Source organism: Coenobita brevimanus, chromosome 101 (assembly GCF_032717465.1).
Source record: "Coenobita brevimanus isolate Jiangsu-jjx chromosome 101, ASM3271746v2, whole genome shotgun sequence".
Lineage (NCBI taxonomy): Eukaryota > Metazoa > Arthropoda > Malacostraca > Decapoda > Coenobitidae > Coenobita > Coenobita brevimanus.
The window spans coordinates 70,763,155-70,783,485 of NC_137054.1; the positions used below are offsets into that span (position 1 = coordinate 70,763,155).

The 20,331-nt window shown below is 40.4% G+C and overlaps 2 protein-coding genes across 2 annotated transcripts; one reads left to right on the forward strand and one right to left on the reverse strand.

The window, feature by feature from the left end:
• The first annotated feature begins 9 nt into the window (after positions 1 to 9).
• LOC145415083 (uncharacterized) lies at positions 10 to 8,311 on the forward strand. The gene is made up of 3 exons (XM_080284496.1): positions 10 to 119; positions 5,039 to 5,171; positions 7,628 to 8,311. The coding sequence occupies exons 1-3, from the start codon at positions 10 to 12 to the stop codon at positions 8,309 to 8,311; spliced, it is 927 nt and encodes a 308-aa protein (XP_080140622.1).
• Positions 8,312 to 11,239: 2,928 nt separating this feature from the next.
• Positions 11,240 to 18,013, reverse strand: LOC145415084 (uncharacterized). The gene is made up of 3 exons (XM_080284497.1): positions 17,326 to 18,013; positions 12,200 to 12,234; positions 11,240 to 11,968 (listed from the first exon to the last, which is right to left on the reverse strand). The coding sequence occupies exons 1-3, from the start codon at positions 18,011 to 18,013 to the stop codon at positions 11,240 to 11,242; spliced, it is 1,452 nt and encodes a 483-aa protein (XP_080140623.1).
• Positions 18,014 to 20,331: the final 2,318 nt, after the last annotated feature.

Consider the following 20,331-nt stretch of genomic DNA (forward strand, 5'->3'; position numbering starts at 1 on the left):
CAGAACTAAATGACGCTGAAGCTGAGCAGTTCGAACAAGATATGGATGATTATGAAGACGGTAGTGACCACAAGGAACCGGAAAATAATCATTGGGATCGAAACAGGAGAATGCAGAGGGTCAGTAGCTTGGCATCAAGTGTGCATTCTCACGAGCTCTTCTACATTTTTGCTTTAATACCATTGTTATATAAACCCTCTGTCTACTGATATAAGAGAGAAAGTCGAAATAAATGACATACATCTTTAGAAGACAGTTTGTTTTTCCCAATATCAGTTTGTAGCACGAAGACTGTCAACAGATAATGAAAACATACTTGGGTTCGGGCAGATAGTAAATCAGAGTTTGGTTGTGGGTGGTCTGAAAGTGCATTGGAGTAGACTAGGACATACGACAGCTGTGAGACTAAATATGAGGAAATGAGCGTCTTTCTCTTGTTTCAAGCGCCACCTCGCCATAGTAGATTACAATTATTACACACACACACACACACACACACACACACACACACACACACACACACACACACACACACACACGATTTAGTTTTGATATGATTTTAGTATTTATTAGTTAAACACATACAGTGATGCCGCAAAATTTACTGTAGGGAGTTTCTGTGACTGATGATTATAACGACCATATTACATTTAAAACAAATTACTTTTTTTGGAAATCCACAATTCTCTATATTAAAAAATCATCTTTCAGCACTTTAAATATACTGATTGGTCTTTAAACTTACTCGAAATTCTGTTACTAACTGCGAATAAGAAACTCTACAGGTTTTCTCAAGATACTTTATAAATGAAGATAATTACCTTCCCCAGGGAGTGTTTTTTTTTTTTTTTCCCCAGTTTGTATGTCCGTCTCTCTCTGTCTCACTGTCTGTCTACCTGTCTCCATGTCTGTTAGCAACATCTGGGAAGCACTGTTGGACAAAGGTGAACCAAATCTGGAATAATGATTGAGGACGATACGAAGAAAAAGTCATTATATTTTGGAGAAAAAAAAAAGGCTTGAAGGTTATGGTCATGAAAAAACATAAAAAAAGGGTGTGATACTACCTGAGCAGGGTATGAGTTCTCTGAGTGCTCTTTTTATGCTTCCTAACATAATATAATCTAACCTAGTCATCATCATCATCAAGATTTTCCCCATCTACGAAAGAACCTGTAAAAAACATGAAGGTGTAACAGTACCGGCCGAAATGCTTAGACAGTGCTGAGAAAAATGGTGGATGGCGCTAAACAATAACTGATACAATAAAATGAAATGTTATTCTCTGAAACATAATTAGTAAATATTCCAGAAATAACAGCCATCCCGTAGAAATAGTTGAGTTACTGTAATTGTATATGAACGGAACTAATGCATCTTCCATTCATAGCTGCATGCAGTGCTACAAAACCATTGAAAGCCTGCTGTTGCACAAAAACACAGAATACATTTTTATGTAACAAGCACGAACTCATCACTGGGATATATCACTTTGGCACTTACTTATGCATTCAGGCTGTGTTGTGATCATAGCAAAACTCTACACATTTCATATCGAGCATTATAAAGACGTACAATTCTTAAAGCATTTGCGGCCAGCTGTTCTCCTTTGCGATTCTACGACACTTTACAGAACTTTAATGAATAGGCCCTCAGGAAAAAAAAAAAAAAGTAAAAGATTTTGCATGCTCTTTTTTACCTTACACTAAACAGTACAAATCTGAATTATTTTTCTTCAAATGGATTTAACTAGCTATTTTAAAATTTAAGATTACGAAAGCTAACTAAATCTGGTAGAATATTTAGTAGCCATCGCGCGTGCACACACACACACACACACACACACACACACACACACACACACACACACACACACACACACACACAGTATTATGTGAGGACACTTACTTTCAAATTTTGCTTATTAGAACTTCATGTTGTCATTTTCCAAAATTTTACCCAACCCTTTAAGCCATTCTTAAGTTCATGTCACACTTCCTAGTTAAACAGCCACTGCTCTAACATAAGACTCTGTAGTCTTGGTTTGTGACACAGTGTACGGAGAGACATGGTTTAAATCCCCGAGGAGAATGATTAAACAAATCGTAAAAATGTTGTGTTAGACTCAGATTATCTCATACCCAGAGAAATTTGCATTTTTCATTTTGTTTCGTGTTCTGTAATCATTTTTTTCTATAAGTAAGGAAACTCTATGAACCAAGTATGTAGCCATCGTCAAAGAGTTGAGCTGGAATGAATTAGGGCTCCTCTGCTGTTTATGCTCTCTTTTTTGAACCCCTCCTTATAATGTAGAAAGAAAATTTACTCCTTTCTACTTTAATTTCCTGACGAAGTTTCGAATATACCCCAAATGACCTGGAAAAATACAGATTAAAGTACGTCAAAGATCAAGGATACAGGTCAAGGTAAAAGTCACTGGATGTTGGCGTTTATCACGTATTTAAAAGAAACATACAGTATTTTCATTGGAGGTGGGGGGGATGAAGCTTTTTGTGCTGAAAGTCCTAACAGTACATCGTCAGCCAATTGTTGAAAATATTGATGTCCTTTCAGTGTAAGAGTTATCGTAGTGAACATTCGATTGGTGTATCTTGCGGGAATTTATAAGATGCATTTTTAAGATTGCGCAGCGCTTCAGGGTCATTATTTCTATGTTTCAGTGCCATCACGAACATAAACATAATGAATGAATGTGATACTGTCTTTTGATTAGTACTGTTAATTTTGAGACGGCCAAGTAGTGATAATAAACAAGTTACGAAATCCCATCACAACGACGACTATAATAATCGTGGCACAGACATCTACCTTGCACTTTATGTACACACTATCATGGTATTGCACGGTACTGCACAGGCCTACTCGATATCCGGACAGTATTAGTTTGTATTATCAACTTAATTGCGACGCCCAACTAACAGCTTTCTTCACAGCTTAATATACTCTTGTTCTGTAATAGAAGGAAAAGTTTTAAAAATCCAATATTCGGCAATAGATAGATAGATAGATAGAAAATAAATAAAGCACTGAGAGCTGTCTAGGCAGCGATTGCCCATGATGATGATAATAATAATAATAAAAAACAGTTAGTCTCCTACAAAATGTATTCAAATGATGCTATTGTTCGGATGCACTGTTATTGGTTTATCTTGGCTTCTTTGAGGGCTGTCCTCCTGTCTGGCTCTCTACTGGTGAGTGTAAGTTAAGGTTTCTGGATCATGCTTGTAATGAGATTAGGTTTCTGTTGTTTGATCTCGATATAAATCAAGAACATAGTCGTCTTGTTAGGTTTGTGGCACCGCTTCGCAAGACATTTTTTTTTCTTTTAATGCTGACCATCCTTTGCATACTAAACTTCCATCTTTTCAGTACGTCCGTGTGACCAATTATTAATTTTCACAAGGTAGCTATATACTGTATAATGCATCACTCTCTTGTAGGGATGTTATTTCGTCAGTCACTAAACTCTAGGATACTTTTCGTTATGAATTGTGGATACAAAGAAAGTTCAGGTGTTTAAAACTGAGGTTAATGCATTTTTGGTTAGTCAGTACTTGCTTCTTTGCTGTCTGTGCCCTCTTCCCCCACTAGGACTCCTTCTGATATATATTTTAGGCTGATTACAATCTCTTTAAGTAAGCTAACGCTTTGTATCTAATAACAATGATGAAACAGAAGTATTTGGGGGCCGAATGCTAATCGCCCACCAAAATATGTTGTTGGCTAAGGTACAAGGTACCTACAAACCATATTTGAAGACGAGATATTTTGGCAACACACACACACACACACACACACACACACACACACACACACACACACACACACACACACAAACTATATCGCCTCACCTAGTTAAAGGGGGGCAATACAAAAATTACAAAACTCTACAGAATTCAGTCACCGGGTTTTGCAAACAAGAAAATCCATATTATCTGAAAATGGCGACTGGCATCCGGTCGCCTTTGATCAAATCCTTGCCAAAAGTGATAGGCTTCTGCACATCCATATCGTTGCTCTTTCCTGAAAGTTTGATGAAAATTCGTCCACAGTTTTCGAGATATTTTGGTCACAGACACACACAGACACTCGTTGACAAATACTATATCACATCGCCTTGCTAAAGGTGGGCGATAATAATAATTACAATACATAAGAATAAAATAATGATATATATAATCAACATTAAAGTTACTAATGATCTTAATAATAATAATAATAATAATAATTATTATTATTATTATTATTATTATTATTATATCAATTGGCATTGGAGACAGTGCTCTAAAAACAAGGAAAAACGTCCTTCATTTACATGTTAACTCATATATCAGATAGGATTTCCCATAGTTAGGGAAGCAAGATCCTACGTAACATAACCCTTTGTAGAGATATGGTAACCTCACTGCCAACTTCATAATTCCAAAGAGGATCGTACCTCCTACGGCATAAGAAGGTGTACTTTACACCTTCTTCATTTGGCACATGCTCCCATAGAGATTACCTTGTCCATGTAAATGTAGAAAATAGGATTAAAAAGATGATAATAGCTACATGTCAGCTTTCATACTAATCTGAATTATAAGTTTTGGAGTACTGATTTGAAGAGAAGGGGGAAGGGGGGCAACTCTAAAAAGGCCCTTCCCCCGTGACAGTGACGCGTACAACAAGATCATCGTGGCAGGCAGCTTTCAATGGGGTTCCGTGGGTCGGGGAGGAGGAAGGACGCGGCTGACAAGGTATATAAGGCGGGAGGAAGGGCCAAGGAGACACACTGAGGTAGACCGTCGACCCGCTCACACCATGATGCTCAGGGCTCTCCTTTGCGCTCTCCTCGCTGTTGGTAAGAATCATATCAACATTCTTCAATAAGGAGACTCGAAAAATACCAAAAAATCAGGCACTTCGATAGAGGTCATTATTTTTACACCATTTTTTTTTTTGCTTATATGATGAGTGCAAATTTTCTGTCTCACTGTCTTTCAAGATGCGTTCATATATTCTTCCTTTCTTCCAGGCTTCTTGGGCGAGGCGACTGCTGTAGCCATCAGGGTAAGTGTGATCTTGCCGTAGTCAAGGAAAAGGAGGCGGAGGTAAGGAGAGCAGGTGCGGTGAGGATTGTCCTTGATATGTTCGGGTTCATTACACAGGTATGATTGCCGTATAAAGTGAACAGGGAAAGAAAGATACTGAAAGGTGTTATGTGTATCTGGTGTGGAGGGAAAATTGCTGCATGCTGTGAAGAGTTTTTATGAAGGTAACAACAGAGACATAATGGTAGATAGATCGAGTAAAAATCAGTGTCATTTGGAGTAACAATAAAGGGATATCTCCGTGGATGGTTAAATGAAAGGATATATAGATAGATACATGGGTAGACAGATAACAGAAAGACATACAGATAAATAGATAGATAGATAGACATACAGATAGACAGACAAGTTGATGAAAATATAGATACAGATCAAAACATAGATGTAGATAGTTATTCATATTTAGGATTAAGAATCAAGTATATACGAAGGGATGATGGAACTTGGAGTGAAACTGGTGATGAACGATGGTAGGTGAATTATATTAAGCCCGGTTTATGCAGATCATGCTGTTACTTACTAGCAGTGAAATGGATCTGCGTTCAGTGTCATGGATTTCTGACAAGGGCAAAGTTTGAAAATAAATGTATATAAGGGTAATGTGATGGGTGTTGAGAAAAAAGGTAATGAAGATTATTTGCGCTGGTAATATAGAGTAGCGCTTGGAATTATGGAAGATTTTTCTTATCTTGGCACAGTGGTAGATAAGAGAAGGGAGATGGAAAAACAAGTAAAAAGCAGAGTTACTTAAGAACAGTCACTGGTGGTATAAAAGAGTAGTTAGAGAAGAGAACTGATTTAATGGGCTGTAAGAGGACCAGATGGAGGAATGATTGTATTGATATCATTGCATTGCTTTGAGAAAAAATTATGCGACGCCCATAATCTGCCTACCCGATAAAGATGACTCCACACCAAGTGACAAAACAAAGGGTTTCATTGCTTCAGGAAATCATTTACTACGTCAGTTGGTAATCATACAGTCAACAAACGAACACTTTTTGGTCTAGTGAGTTAAGTCGCTCCAGCCCGATGTGGAATAGTTGGCACGAATGTTTGAAGCTTACATAATCCTACTAAAGAGTTTGTGGTCACCTTTGCCCTCTAGATGTTTGTTTGCACTAATTAACCTAACCCCGAATCCCTACACCCGTGATGAGGTAATGTAGTTTTATATGACTGATGTTAGAATAGTAAAAGTTCTGCTTAGGAATGCATTTGGGCTGCTTAGATTAAATAAGATAGAGGGAAGCTTCGAGACAATACAATATGGGGTAAAGCTCATTAATCAATGGATAAAAGTGTTTGTGCTTTATACGGTTTATTTTTATCGCGTAAGAAAAATGGGTACGCCTTGGGTTGCCAAAAAAGCATATGAATGTACGTTTAAAGGCAATAGGATCCGAGCAATGTCGAGAAGAAAACAACCTGATGTTCTATAGCATGTGGATATGTCAGAAAACCATAGGTGAATGTTTTGAGAAAGAAAATTACATAATAAAATACAGAACTTGATGGATGAAGGATGTAAGGTGATGCTCAAGACAAGGACTTTTTTTTTCTCTCTCTCTCTTTTTTAACCATGGCAAATGATGGGAAGAGTCTGCCCAACTAGTGTGAAAGTGATATAAAGGAAACAGAGAAACGCGAGATGCAGCACAAAATTTCGAAGGCTTGGGTGATGTATGAATGAATGTTTATGCCTCTTTTCATGGCCAGGCCGTCAACAATTTCTCTCGTTCGTACGATTTTTTTTTTCTATTTCTGGTTTCTACCCCACATACTGAGATGCTGGGAAAAAAAATCGGTAGGATGAAGACGATATCCGCAACTGTACCTTTTTTTTTTTTTTTTTTTTTTTCCAGTGGAAATAGAAATTACTTTTTCCCGTTCAGATTGAGAGCATTAATTTTAATCTACACAACACGTGAAGTGAGTATTTACCTTAGAAAGTAGGGTTATTACCTTCAGAATTAGTAGTGTTATTTGCACTATTATAGTCCAGGTAAATAGGATTGCATGCACGGTACACGTGTATACTCTAAGTGTCACCTTAGAGCTGCTCTCAAAGTCGTATTTTAAACAAATGCACTTAGACTATTCCTGTCAGATCGAATCATAGGAATACTTAGAACTGCTTTCATTCACTACTGTATATAGGAATTTATTGTCCAGTACACAGAACATAGCTTCGGATGAAGCTTACATGTGCATAGTCTTATATTACCTATGATAGAGATTATAAAGACACAGGTTATAGAGACACCAACTCAAGGCGAGCATTGTACTTTACATGGACGTTCCTCCACATTAGTAGTGAAACCACATATTCAGTGGGCGAGTTATTTTGTTGGCAATTTGTTTTACAGTACATACAGCTTGGCCATTACCCACTTTGATTTTACCTGTAATTGTTCAGTAAGAGCATTGGCGGATGTAATACCTGCCGTTGTTCTATGACACAGTCAGGAAGTTTACAGACAAGTTTATACACTGTGACTTTTCCATGTCAGGAAAAGCGAGGGTTCTCTGGCGGCCACGGAGGCGGCGGCTACGGTGGTGGTTATGGCGGTGGCCACGGTGGCGGCGGCAGCTACCTGGTTGTTGGCGGTGGAGGCGGAGGCGGCCACGGACCCAGTGCCGCTGACGTGGCCAACAATGCCGCAGCTCAAGCCACTGCCGCTGCTGCAGGACTAGGTGGCGCTGCTCACGCTGCCGCTGCTGGAGCCGCATCAGGTGCCGCAGCTGCCGCCAGTGCCGCTGCTCAGACGGCACAGGCAGCAGCAGCCAGCAAGCAAGCTCAGGCAGCCCAGGTGACGCAAGCAGCACAGGGAGCTCAGGCTGCAGCCTTTGCTGAGGGTTCTTTGGCATCCAAGGCCAACATTGCCTACCAGGCATCCAAGTTGACCGCCTCCATGGCCAACGGCCTGGCTGCCAATGTTGCACAGATTCTGGCCGAGGCCAAGGCTCTGGCCAACCAGGCAGCCAACAGCCTGGCCGAGCAGCAGAACTTCCTGGCAGCTCAGAGGACCATGGCCTGGCAGGCCCAGCAGGCAGCCAACTCCCTCAACCAGCAGCAGTACGTGGCCCTCAACGACCTGGAGGACGCGGCCGGAGCGGCAGCGCAGGCACAGGCCTCTGCCACCAAGGCCATCTCCAGGGCCAAGGGCAACAACGGACACGGGTATGGCCGCTAGCCAGAGCATTCGACAAAATAATATGGGGAACTATTTTAACTACTGTTTGTAGTAATGACTTTATGGTACTAATAAATGACTTAAATACAGTACATCTAAAAATGTTTCTATTATATCCTTTTTTGTGAGGAGCTTTAGTCGAACTGATAGTCAAATGTTGTTTTCACATAATATTTTGAACAAGAGTTGTGAGTTTGCTGCAACTTTTAAGTTTGGTACTTGACTTAAAGCTGCCTTTTTTCATACTGTAATCTTCATTCACTTATTTACTGAATAGTGATCCATGAAAACAATTTGATTTTTTTTTTCTCTCTTTTCATACTAGACGTAAATAATTATAATTACTCACTAATTTTCATGGATGTTGTTGCTCATTCCATGTTAACATATTTTTTTTATGTGTTCGACTCTGTGCATAGGCTTCACAGCCTGCTCCCAAGGCCCAGTAGTCCTCCTACATATCAATATATGCTTTTCGATAACTGAGCAACCATAATAAGCATACTAGGTGTTTCTTGAAGAAAAGAGGAATGTTGAGATAATTGCAATAATTCATATCATATCTACTGATACATTTCGATGCATTCAGTTACCCAGAGAGAGAAAGAGAGAGAGAGGGGGGGAGGGAGAGAGAAAAAACTGAGATTTATCCAAGGAAACCGAGTACCTGGGTTGTTGATTTACAGGAAGATGACAGTAGGGAGTACTTTTATGTCAAGGTGATCGTTATGAGTGTGAAAGATTCGAGTAGTGGAGCTGAGCTACGTAGAAGTATGTAACAGAGTCAGATTAAACATAAACAAGGCCGTAATGGGATATGGAAAACATAATATTGATGAATGGGTACAGGGGTTGGCTATGGTGTGGTGGAAAAAAAATTATGTACTGGAAATAAACTAAAATTTATGGATATACGAATTAAGCACTGGAAGACAAACTTTAAGAGAAAGCATTTGTAAGCGACAAAATTCGTGTTACCTATGAATATATTAGAAAACAATAGCGTTCGTCGGCCGAGTACCTGCGTCGTTTTAGATGGTGAAACAGTCAGGGGATATAAATATCATATAAAAAATAGTCGAAATGGCATATGATTTTCAGCGTGAACGAACTAGGAACAAATTGGTAAAATAGTCACATTAGGCCACTTAAGGTATATTCATTTATTTAAGTCTACGTTCAGACCAAGTGAGAATATCAAGGACCACTTTGCCAAGTCAGGCCTAACTAGGACAGTTTTGTTCATTAAGCAGGGTCGAGGGGACCGGGGGGCAGCTGAGGACAATTCCAGGCGCCCTCCAAGGTGGTATTAAGGAGGAAAATAGAACATAGCGTAGTTTATAATGACACACTGGATTTCTTAATATACTCGTATACAGTATATATATATATATATATATATATATATATATATATATATATATATATATATATATATATATATATATATATATATATATATAAAAGGGACGTAGGAAAATCAAGGCTATGTATAACATTACAGCACAGAGTCGTGTATTATTGTATTATTATTTCACACTGAAGGGGCAAAGGGATAAAAAGTACCTCTGACCCAACATCTTATTTTAACTTCTTACTGACTTATGAATCGGGGAGAAATATGTATGTATATAAAGAAATATTCAAAATAGTATATTCGGTACGTGATACCTGAAGCTGTTAGCATTCCGGTTTCACTGCCAATTCGATTGAATTAGGGTGAGATTATGGTTCAGCTCTAAATCAGTTGGTGCACCAGTTTTCTCTCATTACCAGTTTTCCCACAATAAACAGACAAATCAGTTAATATGCTGTATGACACTCTGGTTAGGAAGCAGTCTCGTCGCGAGCTAGACTTCAGGTATAATATGTTTAATGCAGTTTTCAGGGGGAGGGGCCGGTAGTCGGTAATCTGGTCCAGGGCCTTGTGATGGCTGACGGTGGCCCTGCCATTAAGTTCGGTTCAAGGCAATTTAGGTCCAGTTAGAACTATGCGTGCAAATTTAGATCCATTAAGGTTGATTCAGAGCCATTCATGTCCAGTCGAAGCCATTAAGTCCATTCAGTTAATTTTATGTCTTCTAAAGTCTTTTACATCCAGTCCGGTTCAGTCGTATCAGTTCAGGTCCTTTTAGGATCATTTAACTACTTTCATTTTCATGTACCACTCCAAATCCAGTCAGGATCATGCCATACATTTAGGTCTAGTCAGGTTATTTCTGGTCAGTGTAGGACAATTCAGATTCAGTTTGCCTCATTCTCCTCGGTAAGGTCCATTCAGGCCCTTCATAGCCATTGAGACTCATGTGGTTTAAGGTCAGTTCACTATCATTCAAGCTCTGTTTAGATCCATTGAAGACATCCACATACAAATGGCCCATGAAAAATAAACTCATGTCGATATATCCATTGAAATCTCGATACCCTGACATTTTACTCATTCTAGAAGTTTTTGTCTTTTTATCACTTCGAGGTTATATCCGTCATTTGCGAGATGTCAGGTCATCTCGTATCCAACAGGTCGATTTCAGCCAATACAGAAAGAGGATAACGAAAGACTTCGCCGTAAATATATTCTGATTTATTTGTGTCTGTAATCATTAATACAGTCTAGTGTCTAGATTATATTGGATTATACTGTTTATTTGACCTCCAACATTCACAGCAGGTTAGTCTTTAGTTGCCCCTACTAATTTTGATAAGTTATCTCTTCACAGTTACTTGTCTATGAGCATCAGACTGATAGATACGAGTACAACTAACACTGATAACCATTTGCAACTTCTGCTTAATTTGGTTAAGCTGTGACTCCTCCCTATCTCTAATATAAAACAAGACTAGTAATATCATTCTGTACAATAGCATGTATAGCATATGGATTTTATAATAGATTTTTTTTTCTCCAATCAATATATTATAAAACAATTATCAGTGATACCCTCCTCCGTAGCCAAAGCCATGTCCAGCACCGTAGCCTCCAAATCCTCCGTTGTTGGCCCCTTTCGCCTTGGCCTGAGCCTTGGCCGCCGCGATCTGAGCCTGAGAGGCTGCCCTGGCTGCTGAGTGCAGGTCGTTGATGACCACGTTCTGCTGAGCTCGCAAGGAGTTGGCAGCCTGCTGAGCCTGCCAGGCCATGGCGTTCTGGGAGTTGAGGACGCTCTCTTGGGCAGCAAAACTGTTTTCAGCCTGGCCAGCCAGAGCGTTGGCCTCACCAGATACCTGGCCAAGGTTACCCACCAGGCCACGGGCCATGGAATGGGCCACCTTGGCTGCCTGCTCGGCCTTGTGGGCCTTTCCAGCCAGGGAAGCTTCTTGGAAGGCGGCTGCTTGTGCCCCCTGAGCCGCCTGTGTGATCTGAGCGGCCTGAGCGTGCCTGTTGGCTGCGGCAGCTTGGGCTGTGTGTGCGGCGGCAGCAGCAGCTGCAGCAGCAGAAGATGCGGCTCCTGCAGCAGCAGAATGAGCTGCTCCTCCTAGACCAGCGAAAGCAGCTGTGGCTTGAGAGGCGGCCTGGTTGGCGATGTCTGCTGCACTGGGACCGTGGCCACCAGCACCGTGACTTCCCACCACCAGGTAGCTGCCGCCATTACCATGGACGCCGCCACCATAACCACCACCACCATAACCTCCACCATACCCGCCGGCAAATCCTCGCTTCCCCTGGTATGAGTAAGAGAGTTTAGGTATCGATGAATGTGAAAGTGCATTTCTTTACTCAGGCTGCTATTGATTGCTATTTATTACTTGTTCATGCATTTGTTATAGAAAACAAAACCAACATTTGTCTTTTGTAAAAACATGTTAAATGACAAAGGGAGAGTGAGAGAGACGTCAAGTGCAATAAAATATTTAAATAACTGAATTTTACTCCCTTGTTTTTCTGTTACTCACCCTCGTTTGCTCTTCTCCGGCAGCAAGTGCTGTTGCTGTAAACAGAAAACGATAGTTTCTTTTAAGTAAAATGGCTGATATTCAACTATGCTTGCGTATAATATAGATAGATAGATAAAATGAGAGAGAGAGAGAGAGAGAGAGAGAGAGAGAGAGAGAGAGAGAGAGAGAGAGAGAGAGAGAGAGAGAGAGAGAGAGAATTTGGATAGTATTGCATAAAATGAAAATCCTCTTAAAGCAAACAAACGTTGAAAAATGACCAAATCACTGCATGTGTAAACGCAATCTGACTGATAACTGAGTAAAAGAGGACTGACGGAATTGTTTAAATCTGATTTGTTCAGCAATAGCAGTGTGCTTACAGATAGAAAAATATATATAATCGTTATTCTGAGAGCATATTGTTCAGAGAAGTTGCTTACAGTGAAAGGAGGGAGTAATGTTGACAAAAAAAATTATTTACGTATTAACTTAAGAGTTCTTTTTTCAATATGGATAACACAAGATGAAAAGATGTTGCGTATTTATACCCAAGAGGAAGGCGGTGGTGAGGAGAGGGCCAAACATCATGAGAGAGAGCGCGCGCGTGTGTGTGTGTGTGGCGACCTCAGCTTCTCGTCTAGAGCTACCTGGCGACCCCGACCACAGGTTTTATACTCACTGCCCCCTTCCTCCCTCCCATCCATTTCCCTCTCCATCACTTTTCCTTTCCTTCTTTCGCGGCACGAGGCAATGTGGGATTTAGTGATTATCATATTTTGGCACAGAATGTAAGAAAAATAACACTTAGAGGGATTTTTATTTTTCGAAATCTCTAACGGGAGAGATGCCGTTGAGACGATGATGTAAAAAAGAAAAGGTCAGATATAATTAGTGGTACTTGTTAACAGAAACACAATTTACTAAGGATAATAAACAAGTCTTCCTTATAGCAGAATAGCATTTTAATATAATCACTGCGTTATAAGTTCTTGACAGTCGTAATGATGTGGTAAGCAGTATTTTCAGAACTTGAGGTCTATAATTTAAAAACATCATGTGGTGTATATAAGAATCATTAGATCATATGTAGCCTCCTTCCACACCCTTTCTCTTGCTAAAAAATATGAATAAATAAATAATTAAATAAATACAGACGGAGACAGAGGTACTATCATAGAAAATCTTATGGTTTTCCTGCACCTTGAGAGAAAGAGAGAGAGAGAGAGAGAGAGAGAGAGAGAGAGAGAGAGAGAGAGAGAGAGGGTTGATATTATAATGATGGTTCTTAATCGATGGTCAGCTTTTGTGGCATGCGGTAAAAAAAAAAAAAAAAAAAATCTTATTCCAGACAAACTTGTGAAAAATGGTGTAGTTTTGCATTATCATGATGTGCCCATAATTATACCTGCAAAATTAGTTCTCCATAGGGCAAGTGAACTCAGAAGATGCCAATATATTCTATTATAGATCTAGTGACATTTTATGACTACGTATTCTTCCCAATTATTTATAGCAGCCCAGAAAACATTTTGAGAGAGAGAGAGAGAGAGAGAGAGAGAGAGAGAGAGAGAGAGAGAGAGAGAGAGAGAGAGAGAGAGAGACTGATTGGTATAATTAATTAAATACTTACTGACTGACTGAATTTTGTAATTAGTTAATGGAGTTACCATTCTGAGTCCGACGAGGCCTTTGACTAAGAATTTCTTTCCTTTAGTCTCATGCACAGTACTTAGGAGTAAACCGGCTCCTGGATATAAAAATGATTGATGTGGGGATATGTTTGTGTGATTTCCTTATGTACTAATAACAGGTACTAATCTTGCCAGCTTGGGAGGTTCCTCAGCACTCTTTACCTGCTTATAACAGCAGACAGTACGCTAGCATTCTCATACTTCTTATCATGCATACATTTTCGATATCCAAATAGTATCATCAATATGCAAGATAATAAGTGTATGTCTTGTGAAAAATAGACTGGTACGGAAGAAGGTCAAGAAATCGTCCCAGCCCCACGTGAACACAACACACGTTAAGTGTTTAGGTCCCATATCGCTCCGAAATCGAATACCACCTGGGTCATTTTTTTTTTTATGTGTCCGACTCTGGGCATAGGCTTTACAGCCTGCTATCAAGGCCCAGCAGTCCTCCTACATACCATACACCTCCACATGTCACCACTTCGGTGCTAACACCCACCGTCCATACTGAGTACATGCTAGGGCTGTCTCACACAGGACTGGTGTATTGGTATTAGCGGGGGTATTTTTACGACATGTCGGCTGGGCTTCTGGTAGATCAGTAAAGCCTGATTGAATGAAATTCAAATCCTTAAACTGTTCCCTGCCCCAGCGGGGATTTGAACCTGGGTCCGTTAGGACTGCAGGCCACTTCTCTACCGATTGAGCCACATTTGCTGGAAAAGGTGTGGTACCTCTTTATTTAGCCAGTCCTCTCACCAGGGAGGGACTGGATATATCTCCACAGCCATGCAGAGCTTGGCTTTCCAAAGTTATGAAGTGAGATATCTGGTTTCTACAAAATATGCACTGTTTGTCTCTCTCACTAATGATTTTCGGGCGTGAGGTGTTTCACTCCCATAGACTTTAGGGAAGCCACACCACACCACACCACATCAAACTCCATCACACCAAGAGCATTAACCAGAGGACCCTGATTCTCTTGCCTCTATTACTTTTACACTAGTTCATATTTCTTTACATAAGATTACGAGCTATTACCTATTAAACAGCTGCGTATGAAAATTGATCATTTCAGAGGGTATAGTTAATGTAAAATAATATGTGTGATGCTGGAGGTAAGGATCCACAAGAGAAGTTCAAATCCACATTTTTAGTATCAGAATAGTTCCAGTTCCTTTCCTGCTTTTCTGTCCTATCAGCATTAATCGGCCCACAGTGATCAGTCTGAATCGGTAGAGAGGCGGCCTGCAGTCCTGATGGACCCAGGTTCGAATCCTGGCTGGGGCAGGGAACAGTTTAAGGATTTGAATTTCATAGAAGCAGACTTTCCTGATCTACCAGATGACCCGCCGACATGTCATAAAAGTACCCCCGCTAATACCAATACACCAGTCCTGTATGAGACAGCCCTAGCATGTATTCAATATGGACGGTGGGTGTTAGCGCCGAAGTGGTGACATGTGGAGGTGTAGGAGGACTACTGGGCCTTGGGATTGGCTACTGCCCCCGAGATATAGGCCCTGAAGCCTTTGCCCAGAGTCGGACACATAAAAAAAAAAAAAAAAAAAAGGAGAAATGGTAAGATTGGTTACATCTATAGGGCACTGACTTATATGATATTGCATCAAGCCTCTTAGATATAGAGGAATCGATATTTATTGGTCACCCAACACCCCCATCTCGTTTCTTCCTGTTCACCTAACCAGTACTTTTGCTCCACTTCTGGCTTCGGGTCGCTGAAGATTAATATTGGATAGAAATCAGACATTATTCAATTTACAATAAAGCACTTTTTTAGTCATGACTGAGAATTGCTGAAATATTTCTGTTATATTTTGCATGCATATTAATTGTGCTGACTGCCTGGCGCTGTGTCATATGAGAGACGGGCTTGGCTAAAGGATCACAAGGCAATTCTTTCCATTCCCAGCAATAAATCATACGCTCCCCCACTTTATAAGAACATGTACCCAACAAATGATTTTCCTCCACGTCATATTAAAGGGGGCTGCTTTAATAATCCTGTAAATATTTTTATGTTCTGACTTACTCATAAAAAATATCATAGTATGAACTGTATCAAAAGTCGATGATTAGGGATAATGAAGAAGAGGATAGACAAGGTGGTAAAGGTGGGATGGAGAGTTTGAACGAACCTTAACCTCTTTCAGCTAGTGAACGTCTCGTGATCTGTGCTAAACAAAATCGTCTTGCGTCAATTACAGGAATATTAATGGCGTCCTCGGGCTGAAAGGCTTTATGTCATTTTCTACTAACACATTTAGCTCAACGACAACCCTCTTAAGCTAAATGAATCTAGACTTAGCCACAGGTGGTGGGAAAGAAGAGGGACACCAAACATTCTAATCCTACTAAGTAATGTATATTCATGAGCGTAGCCAAGCGGATGGGAGGGGAGCGAGGGTCTAAGGTCTCACTCTTTAAGAATAAACTGAAGGGGAAGGAGTGTGTGTGTGTGTGTGTGTGTTTTTTTTTAACTCATTCCGCTTTTAGTTTTTTTCCCTACGTCGTTTCGTTTACTGTTTAACATCAAATACATTTCTAATTAATCCACATACTATTATAATACACTTTTTAAGCTGCTGAATCTCAAGAGTAAGCCTAATGACTATCAACATTCAGGTCCTTCTGTTATAAATCCTGGATGCGTCCCCGAGTAGCATGTATTCAGTGTTATTCTTCAGCCACATTACATCAGATGAAAAAAAAAAAAAATTATGACTTCATCTCAGTAACTCCACAATTATAAAAAAAAAAAAAAAAAAGTCCACAGTGATACAAAAATCTAAAAATAAAATTATATAGTGGTTGTGTTGTTCTTACGCTCACTGACTATCGGCTGGACCTGACCTAAAATTTCCTTGAATTTTTATTAGCAGTAGCACGGTACCTGTTAACACTTTAATCTATTTTCTTCCCTCGCTCCGTGCACCCAGGGTTAATTCATTACTCATTGAATTCCTGTTGTTTCGGTTTGCTCTCTTCAGGAATTATTAAATTCTTGCAAAATTTTAAACCAAGATTTTGTTTTGTTTGACTTGGCCTTTTTCATTTCTGAGATTGTCAATTATCATGCAAATGAAAAGATATTTGGAATACATATTATTCATGTGTAAATTAAAATACCAGTTACTGATGCCTTTCTGATGGCCGCTTCGGGAAAGTAATAGCATTCATAGAAATCTGGAGTTGATTTATGTGATAAAAAGGTGACTTTTCAAAGTAGAAAACACTATAGTAAAATGTTAACTTTGTATGTTGTCAAATTGCATTCATAGGATATATTGCTACATAAAAACACAGAGATAAAAGGAATTATTTGTATTTTTAGTCCACAATGCATCACAGCATCACACATTAGTTATCGTGTTTTAGGTTCGATGTATCTATCGGTATTTCTATTTTACTCCTGCCTTAGCTAACGGCCATATCCGTGTCCGTTGTTGCCCTTGGCCCTGGAGATGGCCTTGGTGGCAGAGGCCTGTGCCTGCGCTGCCGCTCCGGCCGCGTCCTCCAGGTCGTTGAGGGCCACGTACTGCTGCTGGTTGAGGGAGTTGGCCGCCTGCTGGGCCTGCCAGGCCATGGTCCTCTGAGCTGCCAGGAAGTTCTGCTGCTCGGCCAGGCTGTTGGCTGCCTGGTTGGCCAGAGCCTTGGCCTCGGCCAGAATCTGTGCAACATTGGCAGCCAGGCCGTTGGCCATGGAGGCGGTCAACTTGGATGCCTGGTAGGCAATGTTGGCCTTGGATGCCAAAGAACCCTCAGCAAAGGCTGCAGCCTGAGCTCCCTGTGCTGCTTGCGTCACCTGGGCTGCCTGAGCCTGCTTGCTGGCTGCTGCTGCCTGTGCCGTCTGAGCAGCGGCACTGGCGGCAGCTGCGGCACCTGATGCGGCTCCAGCAGCGGCAGCGTGAGCAGCGCCACCTAGTCCTGCGGCAGCGGCAGTGGCTTGAGCTGCGGCATTGTTGGCCACGTCAGCGGCACTGGGTCCGTGGCCGCCGCCGCCTCCACCGCCAACAACCAGGTAGCTGCCGCCGCCACCGTGGCCACCGCCATAACCACCACCGTAGCCGCCGCCTCCGTGGCCGCCAGAGAACCCGCGCTTTTCCTGTACCATCATAGCCAAGCATCATTCAGACTGAAGATTGGTTATGCACACATAGCACAGGAAATGTTGTCATTGAGGTTTTGACCCCAAATTGTGATGCATGATGTGTTTTAGTAATAGGTGCAATTTCTTATTACAGATTTAATCGTTGCACATATGAATGCAGCTTTTATCCCTATGTTAATGAATACCCAGTGCAGCATAACAGGTAAACCTTTTTGCTTTGATACTGCCAACACGTAACTGAAAACATTCATTAAGTTGATCTTACTGTACACATCACGTTAGGAACTTACCCTTATAGATGACTGCTCCTTACAGACAGCCGAACCTGTAAAGCATCGATATTTTATGTAAAGAGTAATATTATTCCTCTTCCCGTCCAACTTTATTTGAGGAATGACTAACCAAATTTTTAACCAGTGTTTGACAAGCTAATTATGTCTCTAAGTTTATGCATCGCCTTCACATAGTACAAGGAAGTGGCACTTGAACGATTATGAACTGTGAAGACATTTTTCCTCCAAAATGCATTCTAGTCTTAAAATTGAAAGTCGAGTGAGGACTTCAAATCTGATCAAATATTTCTTCCATGTGTGTGTGTGTGTGTGTGTGTGTGTGTGTGTGTGTGTGTGTGTGTGTGTGTGTGTGTGTGTGTGTGTGTGTAAGTTACCTTTTTGTATCTATTATATTTGGAGGAAAATTAGAGAAAGAAAATTAATATTAAGTGAAGGATGATACTGCATATTGATATGCTGTTTAACTGCCTTATTAGCTATCAATATTTACCGATGAGGAGGCAGGCGACCAAAATACGAGTGAACATGGCGAGGAATGTGTGTGTCCTAACGTGGCTAGAGCTCTACTGATGCTCCACCCTACCCCTCCCTCTCTTATATAGCCCGTCCTTCAATGGCTCCCCCTCTACAGCCCCTTGCCCACTTTCTCGCAGCGTCGCTTCAATGGGAATATTACGGTACGATCGAAGGGACCTGCACATGACATTATAAGGATTCTCAACATTCATTACATATAACAGCAGTAGAGGAAACAGTGGATACAATGCAGTTTACGGCTGATTATAAAGAATTCATTACTTAAAGCAGCAATAGCGAAAACATTGAAGAAAATACAGTTTACGAATGATTATAAAGAACTTCTTTGTTTATGTTAGCGCTTCTTGAAAGTAAATGTAATGGGAAGGTGCTACATACTCTCCTGCATCCGAATTCTCAGCCACTGATTAGATTACTGATTGCTTCATATTAGTTCCAAATCTCTGAACAGTAAAGATTTACCTTAGCAAAATAAATAAATAAAAATAGGGGAATGTCAGGAGTTGAGCAATAAAATATATGCCTAACTGCCAAAATGAAAAGGTTAACATTCATTAATTTCGAGGAACTCAAAAAAAAAAAAAAATAGAGGATACGTGTTACTCCAGCCGACGTGTAGGGTGTAAATGTAAAAAATATGCTACACTGATATCGACCATTCAGTCATAATGCTCGTTTAGGTGATGTATACCTTGCCGGAACCGATAAAATTTTGATAATGATTCACGGTACAATGTGCCTTGCGGTGAACTATTTGCTGTCGGATCCTCTTAGCCTTTTACTTTGCTCTGAAACTTTTAAAGAGAATAGTCTGTGGGTTCACCAGTTCATGGATATATTTAGTTATGAGTAAAAAATGCAATATGCAGAAAACTGAGTCAGTAACACAGTTGATGGTAGGTGATATTTTCTTCGTGCAAATTACATATCCTACATTTGATACTTCCAGTCTGGATATTTTGGAATCAGTTATTACTTATGCATGACAAGTTTGCCATAGTCACATCAAACTCCACACCAAATGTCGGTGAAAACTGGTTACTAAAAAAATTGACGATGTGTTGATCTTCAGCATAAGGTTCTGTGCATTGGATTGTCAGATTTATTGTATTAAAATGACACACTTTAGATTTCGTTTTTGCTACCTCCTTACGATATCATTGAGCTTACGAGAGGCGTTTCCAATTAGAAGGTTAGATATCGCTTTCTCTTACCCTTTCTACGAAAGATTCTCATAAGATTATTCCTGTCTTCTAGAGATACAAGAATAAACTACACACGTTTTTCTCTAACTTGGCCTAAAACTGCCATCGCTCCATCTTGAATACTGTGTTGTAGCAATAGATTAACCCTAGAATTTGATGCTAGTCATGAAGAAGTGATATGGAAAGGCTATAAAAACACTGTGTTATCTTATTCTTCCACTGGGCTACGTGAAATAACCCACAAAAGAAAAAAAAATCTAGGCCATGTTAGGATCAGACAACTATG